This window comes from Lotus japonicus, chromosome 5 (genome assembly GCF_012489685.1).
Source record: "Lotus japonicus ecotype B-129 chromosome 5, LjGifu_v1.2".
Lineage (NCBI taxonomy): Eukaryota > Viridiplantae > Streptophyta > Magnoliopsida > Fabales > Fabaceae > Lotus > Lotus japonicus.
Window position 1 is genome coordinate 64,806,001 of NC_080045.1, and position 15,006 is coordinate 64,821,006.

The 15,006-nt window shown below is 35.3% G+C and overlaps 3 protein-coding genes across 6 annotated transcripts; all 3 read left to right on the forward strand.

Moving 5' to 3' along the window:
* Window positions 1-1,510: 1,510 nt before the first annotated feature.
* On the forward strand, window positions 1,511-3,362 carry LOC130720688 (F-box/kelch-repeat protein At3g23880-like). Of its 3 annotated transcripts, none has more exons than XM_057571366.1 (2): window positions 1,511-1,712; window positions 1,960-3,362. In XM_057571366.1, exon 2 carries the CDS (start codon window positions 2,139-2,141, stop codon window positions 3,171-3,173), a length of 1,035 nt encoding a protein of 344 aa, XP_057427349.1. In that variant the 5' UTR covers window positions 1,511-1,712; window positions 1,960-2,138; the 3' UTR covers window positions 3,174-3,362. The 3 variants fall into 3 exon arrangements, with proteins under 3 accessions (XP_057427349.1, XP_057427350.1, XP_057427351.1); XM_057571367.1 differs by having other exon boundaries at window positions 1,965-3,362; XM_057571368.1 differs by having other exon boundaries at window positions 2,054-3,362.
* A 3,129-nt stretch (window positions 3,363-6,491) lies between these two features.
* Window positions 6,492-9,218, forward strand: LOC130718488 (F-box/kelch-repeat protein At3g06240-like). Of its 2 annotated transcripts, none has more exons than XR_009012645.1 (2): window positions 6,492-6,678; window positions 8,821-9,218. XR_009012645.1 is itself a non-coding variant. In XM_057569089.1 (2 exons), exon 2 carries the CDS (start codon window positions 7,176-7,178, stop codon window positions 8,262-8,264), a length of 1,089 nt encoding a protein of 362 aa, XP_057425072.1. In that variant the 5' UTR covers window positions 6,494-6,678; window positions 7,091-7,175; the 3' UTR covers window positions 8,265-8,756. The 2 variants fall into 2 exon arrangements, 1 of the variants encoding a protein (XP_057425072.1); XM_057569089.1 differs by lacking the exon at window positions 8,821-9,218 and adding an exon at window positions 7,091-8,756 and having other exon boundaries at window positions 6,494-6,678.
* A 1,771-nt stretch (window positions 9,219-10,989) lies between these two features.
* On the forward strand, window positions 10,990-12,315 carry LOC130717068 (probable ribose-5-phosphate isomerase 2). The gene has a single exon (XM_057567174.1). The coding sequence runs from the start codon at window positions 11,206-11,208 to the stop codon at window positions 11,992-11,994; it is 789 nt and encodes a 262-aa protein (XP_057423157.1). The 5' UTR covers window positions 10,990-11,205; the 3' UTR covers window positions 11,995-12,315.
* The last annotated feature ends 2,691 nt before the right edge of the window (window positions 12,316-15,006 follow it).

Genomic DNA, 15,006 nt, shown 5'->3' on the forward strand with positions numbered 1-15,006 from the left:
TCCTTGTTATCACGAGTAATTCTCCAAATATTTTGTAGATTCTTAATCTAACCCCCAATTATCATGAAGGTTTATTGTTTCCAACAAAATCAAATTAAACTGATATTTGAAATAAATAAATAATTTATCAAATTTATCAAACACCCCTCTTGTGCAATAAATACTAGACCAGTAGACCATACAGCATAAAAATAAATCCATGAAGAAAATGGGGATTTAAACACCTTTTTTTTACAGGGGGATTTAAACACCTTACACATGTGAGGATGAGGTTTAAAATCCCAAAACTCAAGTCCACCGTCAAGTTTAGAACAATAAAAATTATCCCACTTGAACCAATGAATACCTTGTCACGAAGTATAACAACTCCAAAAAAATAATATCACTCACTATTTCATGATTTCATCACATATATCATCTGGTAAGATATGAAACTTATAAAACATGACATTATGCAGGTCAAAAAATAGCTTGTGTGTCACTGGTTTAATCGAAACCTCCCATCCTGCACGAAAAAGAGGCTGCTCCTTCTAACTTTTGTGTTTCTTACAAACCCGCTTCTTGAAAAAAAAAAACTACTTGCATCTTTGACTTTCCAATGGTCGTAAGACCCAAATTTAATGTGACAAAAATTAGTGGAAATAGTATTTTTGTTTTGGAGGGAAATAAAATGATATAGGGGTGACATGTGGCATAAGCTTCGAGAAAAAAACTTTGGTCTATTATTTCGTGAAAATATATACATGAGCATTATACTTTTAGCTATAGATCCCAAAAATAATGGGTATATATTTCCTATTTTACTTTTTTTTAAAGTGTAATCAATTAACTAGATTATTATTTGTTGTCTGATTTGATTATTTTTATGAATTACTCCCTCCGTTCCTTATTAACTGTCTACTTTGAAGAAAAAAATTTGTTCCTATATATCTGTCCACTTAGAGTTTCAAGAGAGCATTAAATGATGTTTTTCCAAGAAATGCCCTTGTAGGAACAATAAATGAGGAAAGATAATATACATTTTAAAGGGTGCAATAGGAAATCAAATAATACTTTTATGAAAAGTAACAAAATTAATTGCACTCCTTAATATGTATGTTTCTTCTCTTACTGGACAGTTAAATAGGAACGGAGGGAGCATGTTTTTTAAATTTATATGGTTTTTTATTTGCTGCCTGATTTAATTATTTTTAAGAATTATGTGTTATTGGTTTTATTGTTTTGGAGCGAATTTGGATGATATGGGGGTGCCACGTGTCAGAACATCCTAGAAAAAAAACATTCTTTTAATATATTAGATATAGATATAGATATAGATAAATAGATTGATACTTAAGCCTAAACTAATCAAATCACTCTAATCTTGACTCTCTATTCTTTTAAATTTTAATAGATACTTTGCCATCTAAAAAAAAAAGATAGATAGAGATGAGAATAAAAAATTGAAAATGTGGGCTTAAGCCTTAAGTCCTATTTTATTATAAGAAAAATAAAAAAAATGAAATGTTGAAGTTTTAATTTGAAAAAATTAGGCAACCACGTCGTTCTGTTGCTCTGCGTTTTAGAAATATTGATTAGGTTTTCCTTTTCCTCCGTTTTGGGTTTGGATTTCGCTCCGCCGTCCTTTCACTCGCTCAGTCCGCGCCTTTCCTCCACAGTTCTCGCCGCCGGCAACCGTGCGTGACGACTCTGTTCGAGTGACTCCCGTTGAGGTAAGCCAGAAATTGAAGCAAACTTGTCATTCCATATTTTGACTCTCAAATCACTATTGATTTTTCAATATAATTTGCTACTTTTGCTCACCATGAATAACAATATGCATGTCTTGTATTGAATTTGGAAGTTTGGAACAGAGTGTATAGTAACCTTAATTGCCTTTAATATTGTTTTTCTTTTTATCCCAACCCATCTTTTATTTTATTAAAATAGTTAGTTTAGTGATTTAGCATTGTGATGCAGAGCAGGACTCTCAAGTCAAATGTGATGATTTGCTTCCCACCATCTTTACCTAAATATGCATGAGCATGACCATTGGTTTTGAGTTGTGATGCAGAGCATGACTTTTGGTTTTGAAGATTGAAGCCCAACATCTCCCTTTCTCTTTCAATTTTCCCTATATTTTGTCTTTTTTCTCAAGCATGAAGACTGAAGCCCAACATCTCCCTCAAGATTTGATAACTGAAATTTTATTGAGGTTGCCAGTGAAGTCTCTTATACGCTTCAAGGCTGTGTGCAAGTTTTGGCGGTCTCTCATATCGGATCCCCTTTTTGCAAACTCACATTTTGAACTTGCTACTCCTAGACTCGTGTTCACTACTGATTCTGATTATGACATTCAAACCATCGACTTAGATGGACGGCTTCACTCTAATCCTTTTTTTGAACCAATAAATCTTGACTTTTTGCACAGCTTTTTTACTTTTATTGAAGGTTCGTGTAGAGGCTTTCTTCTACTGCGCTATTATGAAAGCCTCCACTTGTGGAATCCAGCCACACGTGTCCACAGACCGATACCTTCAATTTCTGCAATCGAAGACCCGGGTTGTCAATTTGGTTTTGGGTATGATTCATCCAAAGATGACTACTTGGTGGTTATAGTGTCTAATCATGTAACACCTGTGCAGTTTTTCTCATTAAGAGCTAATGTGTGGAAATATATTCAGAGTACCGATTTACCTCCCTTGAACCTTTGTTATAATCATAGACCCGGGTTGCTCTTGAACGAGGCCATTCACTGGTTGGCTTGTGGCCATGATAAAACAAAGAATGTTATTGTTGCTTTTGATTTATTGGAAAGAAGACTTCTAGAGATACCCCTACCAGATGATCTTGCCTGTAATCTTAAATCTTGTGCATTGTTGGCGCATGGAGGACTTTTGAGTGTTTATGTTAAGAGAAGTGACACACTTGAAATATTTGTTATGGAAAAATACAAAATACAGTCTTCTTGGACCAAGACCATTGTTGTATCTTTGAGTGGTACTGACATTTTCTCAATATGCTCTACAAAAAGTGGTGATATTGTTATGCATAGTATGACAGGACTTGAGAAGTATACTGATAAAGGAGAACAACTACTGGAGCATTGCGTGGGTGGTGGTCTTCTAATTTCCCAAGTGTACATGTACACAGAGTCTATCCTTTCACTCCCTGATGCCAAAGGGCAAAGCTGAAAAAATGCCTGACATTAACAAATGAGAATGAAATTTGTATTGTGAAATCTTGTGACATTATGATGCATTGAACTAGGGGAAGTGATTTAGGTAGAATAATGAAACTACCTCGAATTTTTTTATTTTGTTACAAGAGGAAGACTTCTTGCATATTGCCTTGAAATTTGAGGACACTGGTTAGGAATTGCTTATGGGTACATGAATTTGGCTTCTTTGTTCTACGTCATTGTTATAAAAAAAATCCATTTTACGTACTTCATTTATTTTCTTGAGTTAATAATCATTTTGGTGCCTTTAAATGCAGTGAGGTTGGATTTGCATCCCTAGTCCGAATTTTTTTCCCACATTTTGCATATTGATTATCACACTCAACCCCAAACTGAAACAAACTAATCAATGCTCTCAAATCATTATTGATTTTTGAATATACCTTGCTGCTTGTTGTAACATGTAAGCTACCTGCCAATAAGCATGTTTGTATTCAACTTGGAAGTCTGGAACAGAGTGTTCATAAGCTTAATTGCCGTTACTATTGTTTCTTTAATAAAACAGTTAGTTTAGTAATTCAGGAAATGACTATTAGTTTTGAATTGTGATGCAGACCTTGACTCTCAAATGTAATGATTTGCTTCCCACCATCTTTACCTCAATATGCATGATTATTGATTTTGAATTGTTACAATTTCTGATTGCATTCCTGGCAACACATCTAGATCATAATTTATCTTAAACATGACAAACATTCGGGTAATTACAACAAACCTTGGGTTAATTATATCTTTAACTTGTGTTAATTATGTGATCACACTTCTAAGCCTATAAATTGCTACTTTGTCTATCTCACTTTGTGTTTCAATATTTCTCTATTTTCTCAAGCATGAAGATTGAAACCCAACCTTTGCCTCAAGATTTGATAACTGAATTTCTGTTGAAGTCTCTTGTTTGTTTAAAGATTGTGTGTAAGTTTTGGCGGTCTCTCATATCCGATATCCACTTTGCAAGATCACAGTTTGAACTTGCTGCTCCTAAACTCGTGGTCAATACCTTTTTTCGCATTCTAACCATGGATTTTGATGATGGATCGCTTCACTTAAATCCTCTTTTTGAACCAATAAGTGTTGACTTTTTGCCCACCGGCTCTCATATTTGAATTGTAGGTTCGTGTAGAGGCTTTCTCATATTGATGATATTGGACGGTAATGCAAGCCTCTACTTGTGGAATCCATCCACAAATGCCCACAAACCAATACCTTCATCTTATTTTCACACCAACCTTCATGGTTATCTATATGGTTTTGGGTATGATTCATTAGAAGATGACCACTTGGTGGTTCAAGTACCCACTATACCAAGATCCTTCTCTTCTCACCTTGCTATTTAGCACGTGTGCAGTTTTTCTCAGTGAGAGCCAATATGTCGAAATATATTGAGGATATTGATTGACCTCGCTTGAACCTCTCTACTAGGGATCGAAGTCTTGGGTTGGCATCTAGTACACCGCGAGCATGATCTCCTCTATCTAGGATCCCAAGTGCCCATGTGTAGAGTCTATCTTATCACTCCATGGTGCCAGGGAGTGAAATTTTTATTGAATTGAATTTGCTCTAGGTCATCAACTTTTGATTCATTTGGCCAATATATTATCCCTTCATCCTAAAGTTTGTGGTTTAAATTTGCTTATATAAAATAAAATAAGAGCTGGAGCATTTATATTAGATGATAATTTACTATCTTGTTTATTATTATAAAAATATCAATTAGAGGATAATTTGTTTGAACTTATTATTTTGGTTACAAAACTTTGAAATTAAAAATTTATCATCTCTTCGTTTTCCTTCGAAATTCATGCATCTTTTTATTTTTATTTTTATAGGATGCATCTTAATAATTTTAAAAATGATTTTTCATGTTGTACTTTTTTTTTACATCGGAAAGATAAATTGCACCCGCCAGAAATCGATCCTTGGACCTCCCTTAACCCATATGTCTCACAACTCCTACCGCATGAGCTATCCTGCAGGGACTCAGGTTGCGCTTTCATGCTTATATCGAAGAATTTCACCATGTGGTGGATTCTAAAACTAAAAAGCTAACCATTATCCAACCAATAAGTGACTAAATAAATAATCGTCAATAATTAGTGTATGAGGAGTAATATAAAAATTAACAAATTTATAATTTGATTCTTCCTGTGATTGTATTTTTTAGAAAGTTCTAAGCAATTGATTTTATTAAGTGTATGAGTGAATTTGAGTAGAATCATCAACCTAGTATTTAATTTTTTTTATGCAATTGATATTTAAAAATATAAAATGTATTTAATATATTTATATTTCCCTCTTGTAACAAAAAAATATGTTATTAATATGTTTTTATTTAATAAGAAGGCGAACTTGTTAACAATTTCTATAGTGCTCTGAACCTGAAGGAATTTTATACTTTTTGCCTTCATTCATCGTGTTTTCTTTCATAATAAATTGTTATAATTTACAATCTAGTCCTTTTTATTCTAAAAAATAAACTGAAGGGTGTCATACCGTCTCATACCTTCCCATTTTAAATGGATACCAGGGCAATGCCTGGACTTGTACAAGGACAAGAGTTATTCTTAATATTAATATTATCCATTCTCCTCTTTTGGTTGTTTCTCCGCAAATCCACAGAAAGGCTTACCACATTAGTCCTAGGGCTTCCACCTCCATGGGTTGTTGGCTTGTTGCCTCGACTACAACCTCCATCCGAAGAGCCTCTTTGGAATTGTCGTAGGCTAAGAGCTTCAAGTTTAGTGGTTACTAAACAAACATTGACACATCAAATGTCCATAACATTCAACAGATGAAGAAGAGAATGTGATGCCTTCATACTCCATTTGCACCAATGGTGTCTCCACCAAACACAACCAACAATAGCACATGTCACAGTAAGGTTAATTTGAACGAAGACCCTAGCAAACCTACCCTGGTAATGTTCATAGTGTTTAAATTAATCCCCACAAGACGGCCAACGATTGAAGCCGTAGTCATAAGAATCTTTTTATTATAGAGCGCTAAACCTAGGGAAATGAATCCACACAAAATATTTGTTAACATTTTCTTCTTATGTAATGTACTTGAGAGTCCTAACCGATAGATAGTGATCGAAAATAAGTCAGTGTCCTCCCTCCATCTAACATGTATTTGAAAGATTAATCAAATTATAAAATATTTGAATTAGGAAAAGAAGATATTTCCTGATATGCATTTAAAATAGTTTTTTGATAATAATTTTAATTTTGATAGATTATAATTTGAATAAAGGGAAGGAGAAAACTTACGTGTTATGTTATGACTCCCCCTGCAGTGGTTGCTGCGCTGTGTTTTAGAAAAAAGGAATAGGTTTCCACGGCGGGTTGTGACTCCCCTGCTGGTCGTGCTGCTTCCTCCGCCGTTTTCCTTTGCCCACCGCTCCTCCAGTTATCGCCGCCGGCAACCGTGCGCACGACTCTGTTCGACTGACTCCCGTTGAGGTAAGGTGGTCTCACTCCATCGAATCTCCATTAATAGCCATATACACTTTTAATACAGAAATCACTGAACACTGATTAATATACACTGCTTCAGAATTTGAAGCAAACTTATCATTCAATATTTTGACATTGATTTTTCAATATACTTGGCTACTTGTGCTCACCATGAATAACAATATGCATGTCTGTATTGAATTTGGAAGTTTGGAACAGAGTGTATAGTAACCTTGGCTGCCTTTAATATTGTTTTTCTTTTTACCCCACCCCATATGTTATTTAATTAAAATAGTGAGTTTAGTGATTTAGCATTGTGATGCAGAGCATGACTCTCAAGTCAAATGTAATGATTTGCTCCCACCATCTTTTCCTCAATATGCATGAGCATGACCATTGGTTTTGAGTTGTGATGCAGAGCATGACTTTTGGTTTTGAAGATTGAAGCCCAACATCTCCCTTTCTCTTTCAATTTTCCCTATATTTTGTCTTTTTTCTCAAGCATGAAGACTGAAGCCCAACATCTCCCTCAAGATTTGATAACTGAAATTTTATTGAGGTTGCCAGTGAAGTCTCTTATACGCTTCAAGGCTGTGTGCAAGTTTTGGCGGTCTCTCATATCGGATCCCCTTTTTGCAAACTCACATTTTGAACTTGCTACTCCTAGACTTGTGTTCAGTACCAGGCTTGGTATTCAAACCATGGACTTAGATGGATGTCTTCACTCTAATCCTATTTCTGAACCAATAAATGTTGACTGTTTGCCTACCAGCTCTCCTATTCGAATTCTAGATTCGTGTAGAGGCTTTCTGCTATTCGAGATTCTGCTATCGAAGTTTTTGGACCGCAATGCAAGCCTCTACTTGTGGAATCCATCCACACATGTCCACAAACTAATACCTCCATCGCCTTCTCACATCGGCTATCATGATTTTCTAGATGGTTTTGGGTATGATTCATCAAAGGATGACTACTTGGTGGTTCAAGTGTCTTGTCATCAAAGATGCCCACCTAGTTATTTAGCAATTGTGCAAATTTTTTCATTGAGAGCTAATATGTGGAAAAATATTAAGTTTACGGATTTGCCTCACTTGAACCTCTCTTGTCAATCGGGAATTGGGGTGCTCTTCAACGGGGCTTTTCACTGGATTGTTTATGATTCTGATAAATCCAGGTATGTTATTATTGCCTTTGATTTAATGGAAGAGAGACTTTTTGAGATACCCGTCCCAAATGATCCTTCCCAATATCTCAAGTTTTGTGAATTGTGGGTGGATGGAAGATTTTTGAGTCTATCAGCTTTGAGAAGTACTGATACACTTGAAATATGGGTTATGAAAAATTACAAAGTGCAGTCATCTTGGAGCAAGTCTCTTGTTCTATCTTTGAGTTGCTTTTCCTACGTTTACCCAATATGCTCTACAAAACGTGGTGACGTTGTTATGGATTATCGAGGTGATGATAAAGCAAAACGGGTGAAGTATAGTGATAAAGGAGAACAGCTTGAACATCGTGAGTATGGTGGTTATCTTTTCTCCCAAGCGCACATGTATAAAGAGTCTATCCTTTCATTTCCTGGTGTAAGTGAGTGAAATTAACAATTATGCTTAATGAAACTGCGGCAAATAGAATAAGACTCCGTATGAAATTATGCCTGAGGGCACTTGCTTATAGAAGTTACTACATGGGTTTAGTATCTTTTCCTTGCTTCATTATTTTCTTAACTTTTTATACACACCATCATTGATTTTCCCCCCTTTTTATGATGAGTAATTCCCCATAATTAATGTCAATACTGTGTTAATGTTAGTTATTTGATTCATTCCATTATTTTAGCTTGAAGCTGAAGATTGAATTCGAACCAGATATAGACCCACTTGTTGTGTGGTTCATTTTTAAGGACTATAATTTTAGTGTGCATTTTTTATTTTTATTGAACTCAATGTTAATTCATGTTAAATTCAATATATCAAAATTTTGCTTCTTTAATTCATGTCATGCTCAAGTTATTAAATTTTAACTTCTCTATTAATGCATTAAGATACATAAAATCATATAGGCATTATCTCTAATGTGAAACTAAACATACACTTGATGTTAGTTTAGTTTCCCAGTATCAAACTCTCTTTGGTTGTTTTTTGTTTTTAGAAAATGCTGACAAACAAGTGATGGCCCACGAGCCCAACGCTGCGGAGCCGAATCCTTGACCTATCCCATGAAGATGCTCTGCAGAAATAAATAGTTATAAAAAATTCTCTTTTCTTAAGAACCAGGCAAATTTCATGCAACATGTCATTATCTGACAAGCAAATTGCCCTAGGACCTTCTCCAGCCACCACAGGCTAAGAAGGAAAAGAATCTCAATGAGAGGGACTGTAAAAAAAGCATTGAAGGATGGAGGAGCTTTTAAACAAATGATATATAGGCCTTTTTAGAAGAGCTGATTTGAGCTTATCTGATAGCATAAACTCTTATGTCAGTGTTTGAGAGAGCTTATACAAATAGCTTATGGTCTACCATAAGCGTTTAATTAAGTTGTGTTTACAAACGGGGCCATAGTTATATACTTATAATCCATTATTTTTACGTTTTTTTTAAGAATATGCGGAGATTCGTTCATAATAAAAGCAAGCCTCACGCCTTGTTTGCCACTACGGTTAAAAAAAAAGATAAAGAATAATAAAACCTCCAATAAGATTTATTTAAAAAAAAAAACTTCCTATGAATTGAGCACATTTATATGCGATCAACTTAAAATTTCTATTTTGAATGTATGATTGTATGTGGGCCATTAATTCATGAGCTAGAAGTCAGAATTTAGTGAAGAGCCTTATTAGACTTCGAGTTCGAACGTTGAACGTTTACTGGTTTGTGTTGACATTAACCGCAGGTTCAACAACATTTAGTTTCCAGGCGGCATTTTATATAATATGGTTTTTATTTGACACATAGATTCTCTTCCATTTCAATCTTACTCATTTCTTTTTCATATCTTTACATCACGTGTTGTATCTCTCATTTAGTATCACCTGTCTCTATTATGTGTTGGTAATATTGGGTGTAAAAAAATCTTTACTGTAATGAGGTTACCTAAATCACCTAAAATAAATCTCGTGCATCACCGGACCAGAGCCGCTGCCGCTCGTCTAGTTGCGACCTTCCCCTCCGATCCACTCAGGACCCCTTGCGAAACCCCAACGGAGGATAACCCCGTCGCTGCTCTCTGTTCTCACAGTACTACAGAGCCACAGCCACTCACGCCGGCCACCGAGCCTCCACCCTGCTTTTGGCACAGTCACAAGTCGCCCTCAGGTCTCCTCTACACCGCACTGCCACGGAGCCTCCGTCGGAACCCTCGCCCTCACACTGCCGGCCCTTACCGATAACCACTGAGCGTCGTTGGTGAGCCTCCTTGGTCTCGACCTCTACTCTACCGCTCAAGTTCTCGACTTTTCCTTTTCTCTCAAACAATATTTATTTAATCATTATCTGACATGAAAAATAAAAAAAACACGTGGAAATGATGACAAGGAAAAATTCGAGCCACATAAGACTAAAACACGAGCATGGACCCAATTTGATTAAAAAAAATTACAGGGTTAACATTTCATGCAAAAAAATTCCAAAGACTGATTTTGATTTCCTTTACAATTTTAGGGACATAGAGCTTATTTAAGCCTAAAATTAATGTTGCATATTTTTTTTCCTAATATTTGTGGATCATAATTATCTTAATATATATAATATAATATAATATATTAAAATAATTATTATATTAAATAATATAGTATTATATTATATTAAATAATATAATATTATATTATATTAAATATTGATATAATATATTAATATTAGACATTTATCACATAAGAAATAATATTTATCATTGATAAAATATATTAAAATATTATATATTATATTATTATATATTTATTATTTATAATGAATATATTATCATAATATATATATATATATCAATAATAAATATATTTATTACAATATAATATATTATATATTATCTATATAAGTATATAGCATTATATTATAACTATATATATCATACATAAATAATAAATGCATTAATATTTAATATAATATATATTATTTTACTATATATTTATAATAAATATTAATAGAAAATATAATATATAAAATATACCACATAAATAATAAATGTATCATTAATTAGTACAAGTGAGTTCTTTTTTTAATAAACTTTTTAAAGAAAAATGTCTCCCCTGTTGCTGGAATATATGTATTCTTCCAAGACCGCGCGAAAGGTACACAACACAACACAAACGCGTTAATGAATGTATCTGCTTCAAATCAAAAAATCAATTATAAAACGCAGTGTTTCAGAAACCTGGTTTCTCTATAAATTAATTCCCCAACCAAACATTCCTCATCTCCGCCTCCACCATTTTCCCTTCTTCTTCTTCTTCTTCTTCTCTTCTCTGATAACCCTATCTTCCTTCCTTCCATTCACCACCACCCATTCCTTATCTTCCTAGATTCTCTCTCTGCGATTTCATTATGGCTATTCCCTATCCCCATTTCATCTCCTCCGAGAAAGCAGCCATGGAAGCAGGTCTTCTCGCACCATCCTCCATCATTCTCACCCAAGACGATTTGAAGAAAATCGCCGCCTACAAAGCCGTCGAGTATGTCGAATCCGGCATGGTCCTCGGCCTCGGCACCGGCTCCACCGCCAAACACGCCGTCGCCCGAATCGGTGAGCTTCTCCGCCAGGGGAAGCTCACCGACATCGTCGGAATCCCCACCTCCACCATGACTCACGACCAGGCTCTCTCCGTCGGAATCCCCTTATCCGATCTCGACTCCCACCCCGTCGTTGATCTCGCCATTGACGGCGCCGACGAGGTTGATCCTTATCTCAACCTCGTCAAGGGGCGCGGTGGGTCGCTTCTCAGGGAGAAGATGGTGGAGGCTGCATGCAAGAAGTTTGTGGTCATTGTGGATGAGTCCAAGCTCGTGAACTATATAGGAGGAAGTGGGTTGGCTATGCCTGTTGAGGTTATTCAGTTTTGCTGGAAATTCACTGCTTCAAAGCTTCAATCCCTCTTTGAGGAATCTGGGTGTGTTGCCAAGCTCAGAACTGTTGGTGAGAAGGAGGAACCCTTTGTCACTGACAATGGGAACTATATTGTGGATTTGTATTTCAAGGAGAGTATTGGTGATTTGAAGGCTGCCAGTGATTCAATTCTGCAGATTGCTGGTGTTGTTGAGCATGGAATGTTTCTGGATATGGCTACCACTGTTATTATTGCAGGTGAACTTGGGCTAACGGTGAAAAACAAATAGCTGAATTTAGATGAATAACGTAGGTGAGATGAGATGAAACTAGTTTAATTTTGGTCAAGGTTCAATGCTTTGACTTGGGCTTCTAACACACCATGTGGTGTAATATTATAGATTTTTGTTCAACCAATCGATTGGAAGAGATGGTTTTTGTTATAATTCTTATTGGATAGGATTTGTTGGAGAAATTATCCCAATTCTCAGATATTGTATTCTTGTTTTTTTGACTTAGAAATTTGAGACTTGTTGGAAAGATGAATATTAAGCCCATATAAGAGCTCTTGTGTGGTACTGAATTAGTTATCCACACAATTCCTTGCTGAATTGTTGCTTTTATCATATTGAACTTAATTCAAATTTTGCTTGTTTAACCCTTTGGTTTGCTACTATTGAATTGTATAATTGGTACTTAGTCATTGTCTGGTTGCAAAACTGTTTTCTCTGTTGGCATCAGTATGCATCTGCAATCCAGAAATCATTTTTAGCCAGTTACATCTATGTGGTTAATAGTTAAAGTCTATATCTGCAACTTGACTTGAGGTATTCCTGTAAACACATTTGCAAGTGTTGGAAACTCTTTTGTTCATATATTATTTGTCGTTTTTGTAGTGTGTTACTTGTGTTGGTCACCAATTGTAGCCTTACTTTATTTTAGAAGATGGTAGGTATCCAATTCATTGCTTTTTAAAAGGATTGGTGTTTGTGTCTTATCTTATATTTCATCTTCTCCACTTAAATTTGTTTCAACCTCCATGAAAAAGAGACTCCAACTTATACATAACCTCCCCAGGTTTAATTGAGCCTAGTCCCAGATTGCTGCCAAAAAAGTGATTGTTTTCCAAAATAAGCTGAACCTCATACCCGTTTGTCATAAGACCCCCTGCATTTTTTAACTAGCAGCACTTTTATTTACAGGACCAAATTCTCTGGTGGTTGATTTTGCTTTGTTACTTCATCAGAAAAGAAAAAAATCAGAAATATAGTACCTAGTTGTTATTTACATACAGTTACATTTTCCTCACTAGAAACAATGGGTGTTCTCTTGCATTTGTCATTAGGTAGCTGAAGTAAAACACTCCATTATGAATATTTTGAAGCTGAAATACTTATTATTTGAAAACGCTATAGTGCCAACCATAAAGTAATGGAAGGCTGTCTCATGATTGATTGAATGTAGTCATAGATTTTTCTTTAGTATTGGTTTGCTCCCATAGTGACACAAATCAATCAAAGCATTCTGAGAGGCTTGAAAGGACCCAGGGCAAGCTGTAATTAGATTGAGAACTACTTGTTTTCATGGATTTCATTTTGAGCAAATGGTGCTATACAAGCTGTAGGGGCATATGTTATTATTTACAGCTGCCAAACTTGCTCTTGTGAATTTATGACATATTTGGAGGTAATTGAAGATTGACATGTGAAATGGCTGTATGTTTACTCTAGAGTTATTGGTTGTCATGCAACTAGTTCAAAGTTTTAGTTGAAGCTGAAAAGACAACATGTTATGTGTGATGTGCAAATACCTGTATGCTTAGAATTACATACAGACCATGTTCATTTATTTTATCTCTAGATTTTGGAAACTGATAGGGGTTAATTCTTGCTATTGTTTGTGTCATTTCATGGCAGTTGCGTTGCACCCTATATCTCAGGGCAGTCCCTTTTTGGCTGAAAACGATACAGCTTGACAATGATTAAGCCATATTAATGTTTTATTGGTGCAGTCTGGTAATATTTATGTTTACGCCTAATACTTTATGGCTGCATCAAGCTTCCAATCCTCTTGTTGCTCGTACTTACATATTGTTCCTCTTTTGTCTGGATGCTCTGTAATGTTGTATCTATGGCAGTTCTTGACAGTTCTTACTTCTTCACCGTAACATCGGATGCTGGTGTTGTTTTTCATGGGGTCAGGTGGCAGGGATGCTGAGCTGTAATTCTTAGTCATGCTTAATTGAACATTAGAGGCAATTTAAATCTTTATTCCTGTTTCCTGTATACAGCTTCCATGCAATCTACTTACTTGGTGCATTGAAAAGGAAGCTGCAATACTAGCTTAACTGGGTAATGGGACTACTATGTTCTATATTTACCTATATCTATGCAGACTATGCTTCAGTTCTCTAAGAACTAGATATATTTTAAAATTAAGTTATCAAAGCTTGTATCTCTTCATATTGGAACCTTGTCAGCTAAGACTAAAAATCCATGATGGTGTTTAGTGTGACATTATTTCATTGGAGTACAAGATTGTTCTTAATTCCTTTACAAGTTCCTCGCCTCTATGGAGCAATGCAAAGTGTTTTTATCTCAAAGATTATGCTAAATTGAACACAATGCATTGCTATTGCTCCTTAGAATTTGCTGTCCTTAATTGCAAGCTGAGGTTTCCAGGAAGTATAATTGATTATGTTATCAATGAGCTTGATCATAGGTAAACTGGTACAGTCATGCTAAAAACAAGTATCAGGAATTTTCCTGGCACGGGGCGTGATATAAAGGCTAAGGTATGAATCTTTCATTGATTTTTTTTGTTTGACTTGTTCTTTTGGCTGAATAAGCTAAGGGTGGCCATCAAGATTCGGTTGACCCATAAATCCCTTCAATCCTGGCGTTGTATAAGTAACTATACTTTGACTTCAAAGAGGTGTTTGGAATTGGATGTCTCATTCTCTCATTTTTTGTATTTTTTATTTCACTCAAGTATGCTTTAACGTGAAACTGATGTTTTGTGCTTCAAATTTGTGGGGTGGCTATTTTTGGATACCATTTAACACAAGTGCAAACGGGTAATAGCACATACTTTGAGGTAAAAAAGTTAACATAACTCTTCTTATATATTAAGATGAGTATATTTTAATTCAACTGGTATCCAAATACATTATAGAGCTTAGTTATGAGATAGCTTAGTTATGAGAGGGGGGTCATACAATATGCTCTAGTATAAATAGTAATTATTTTCCTCTTGCACTTTCAATTCCACGAAACTATGGTGATGCTTCCACTTAAACGTTG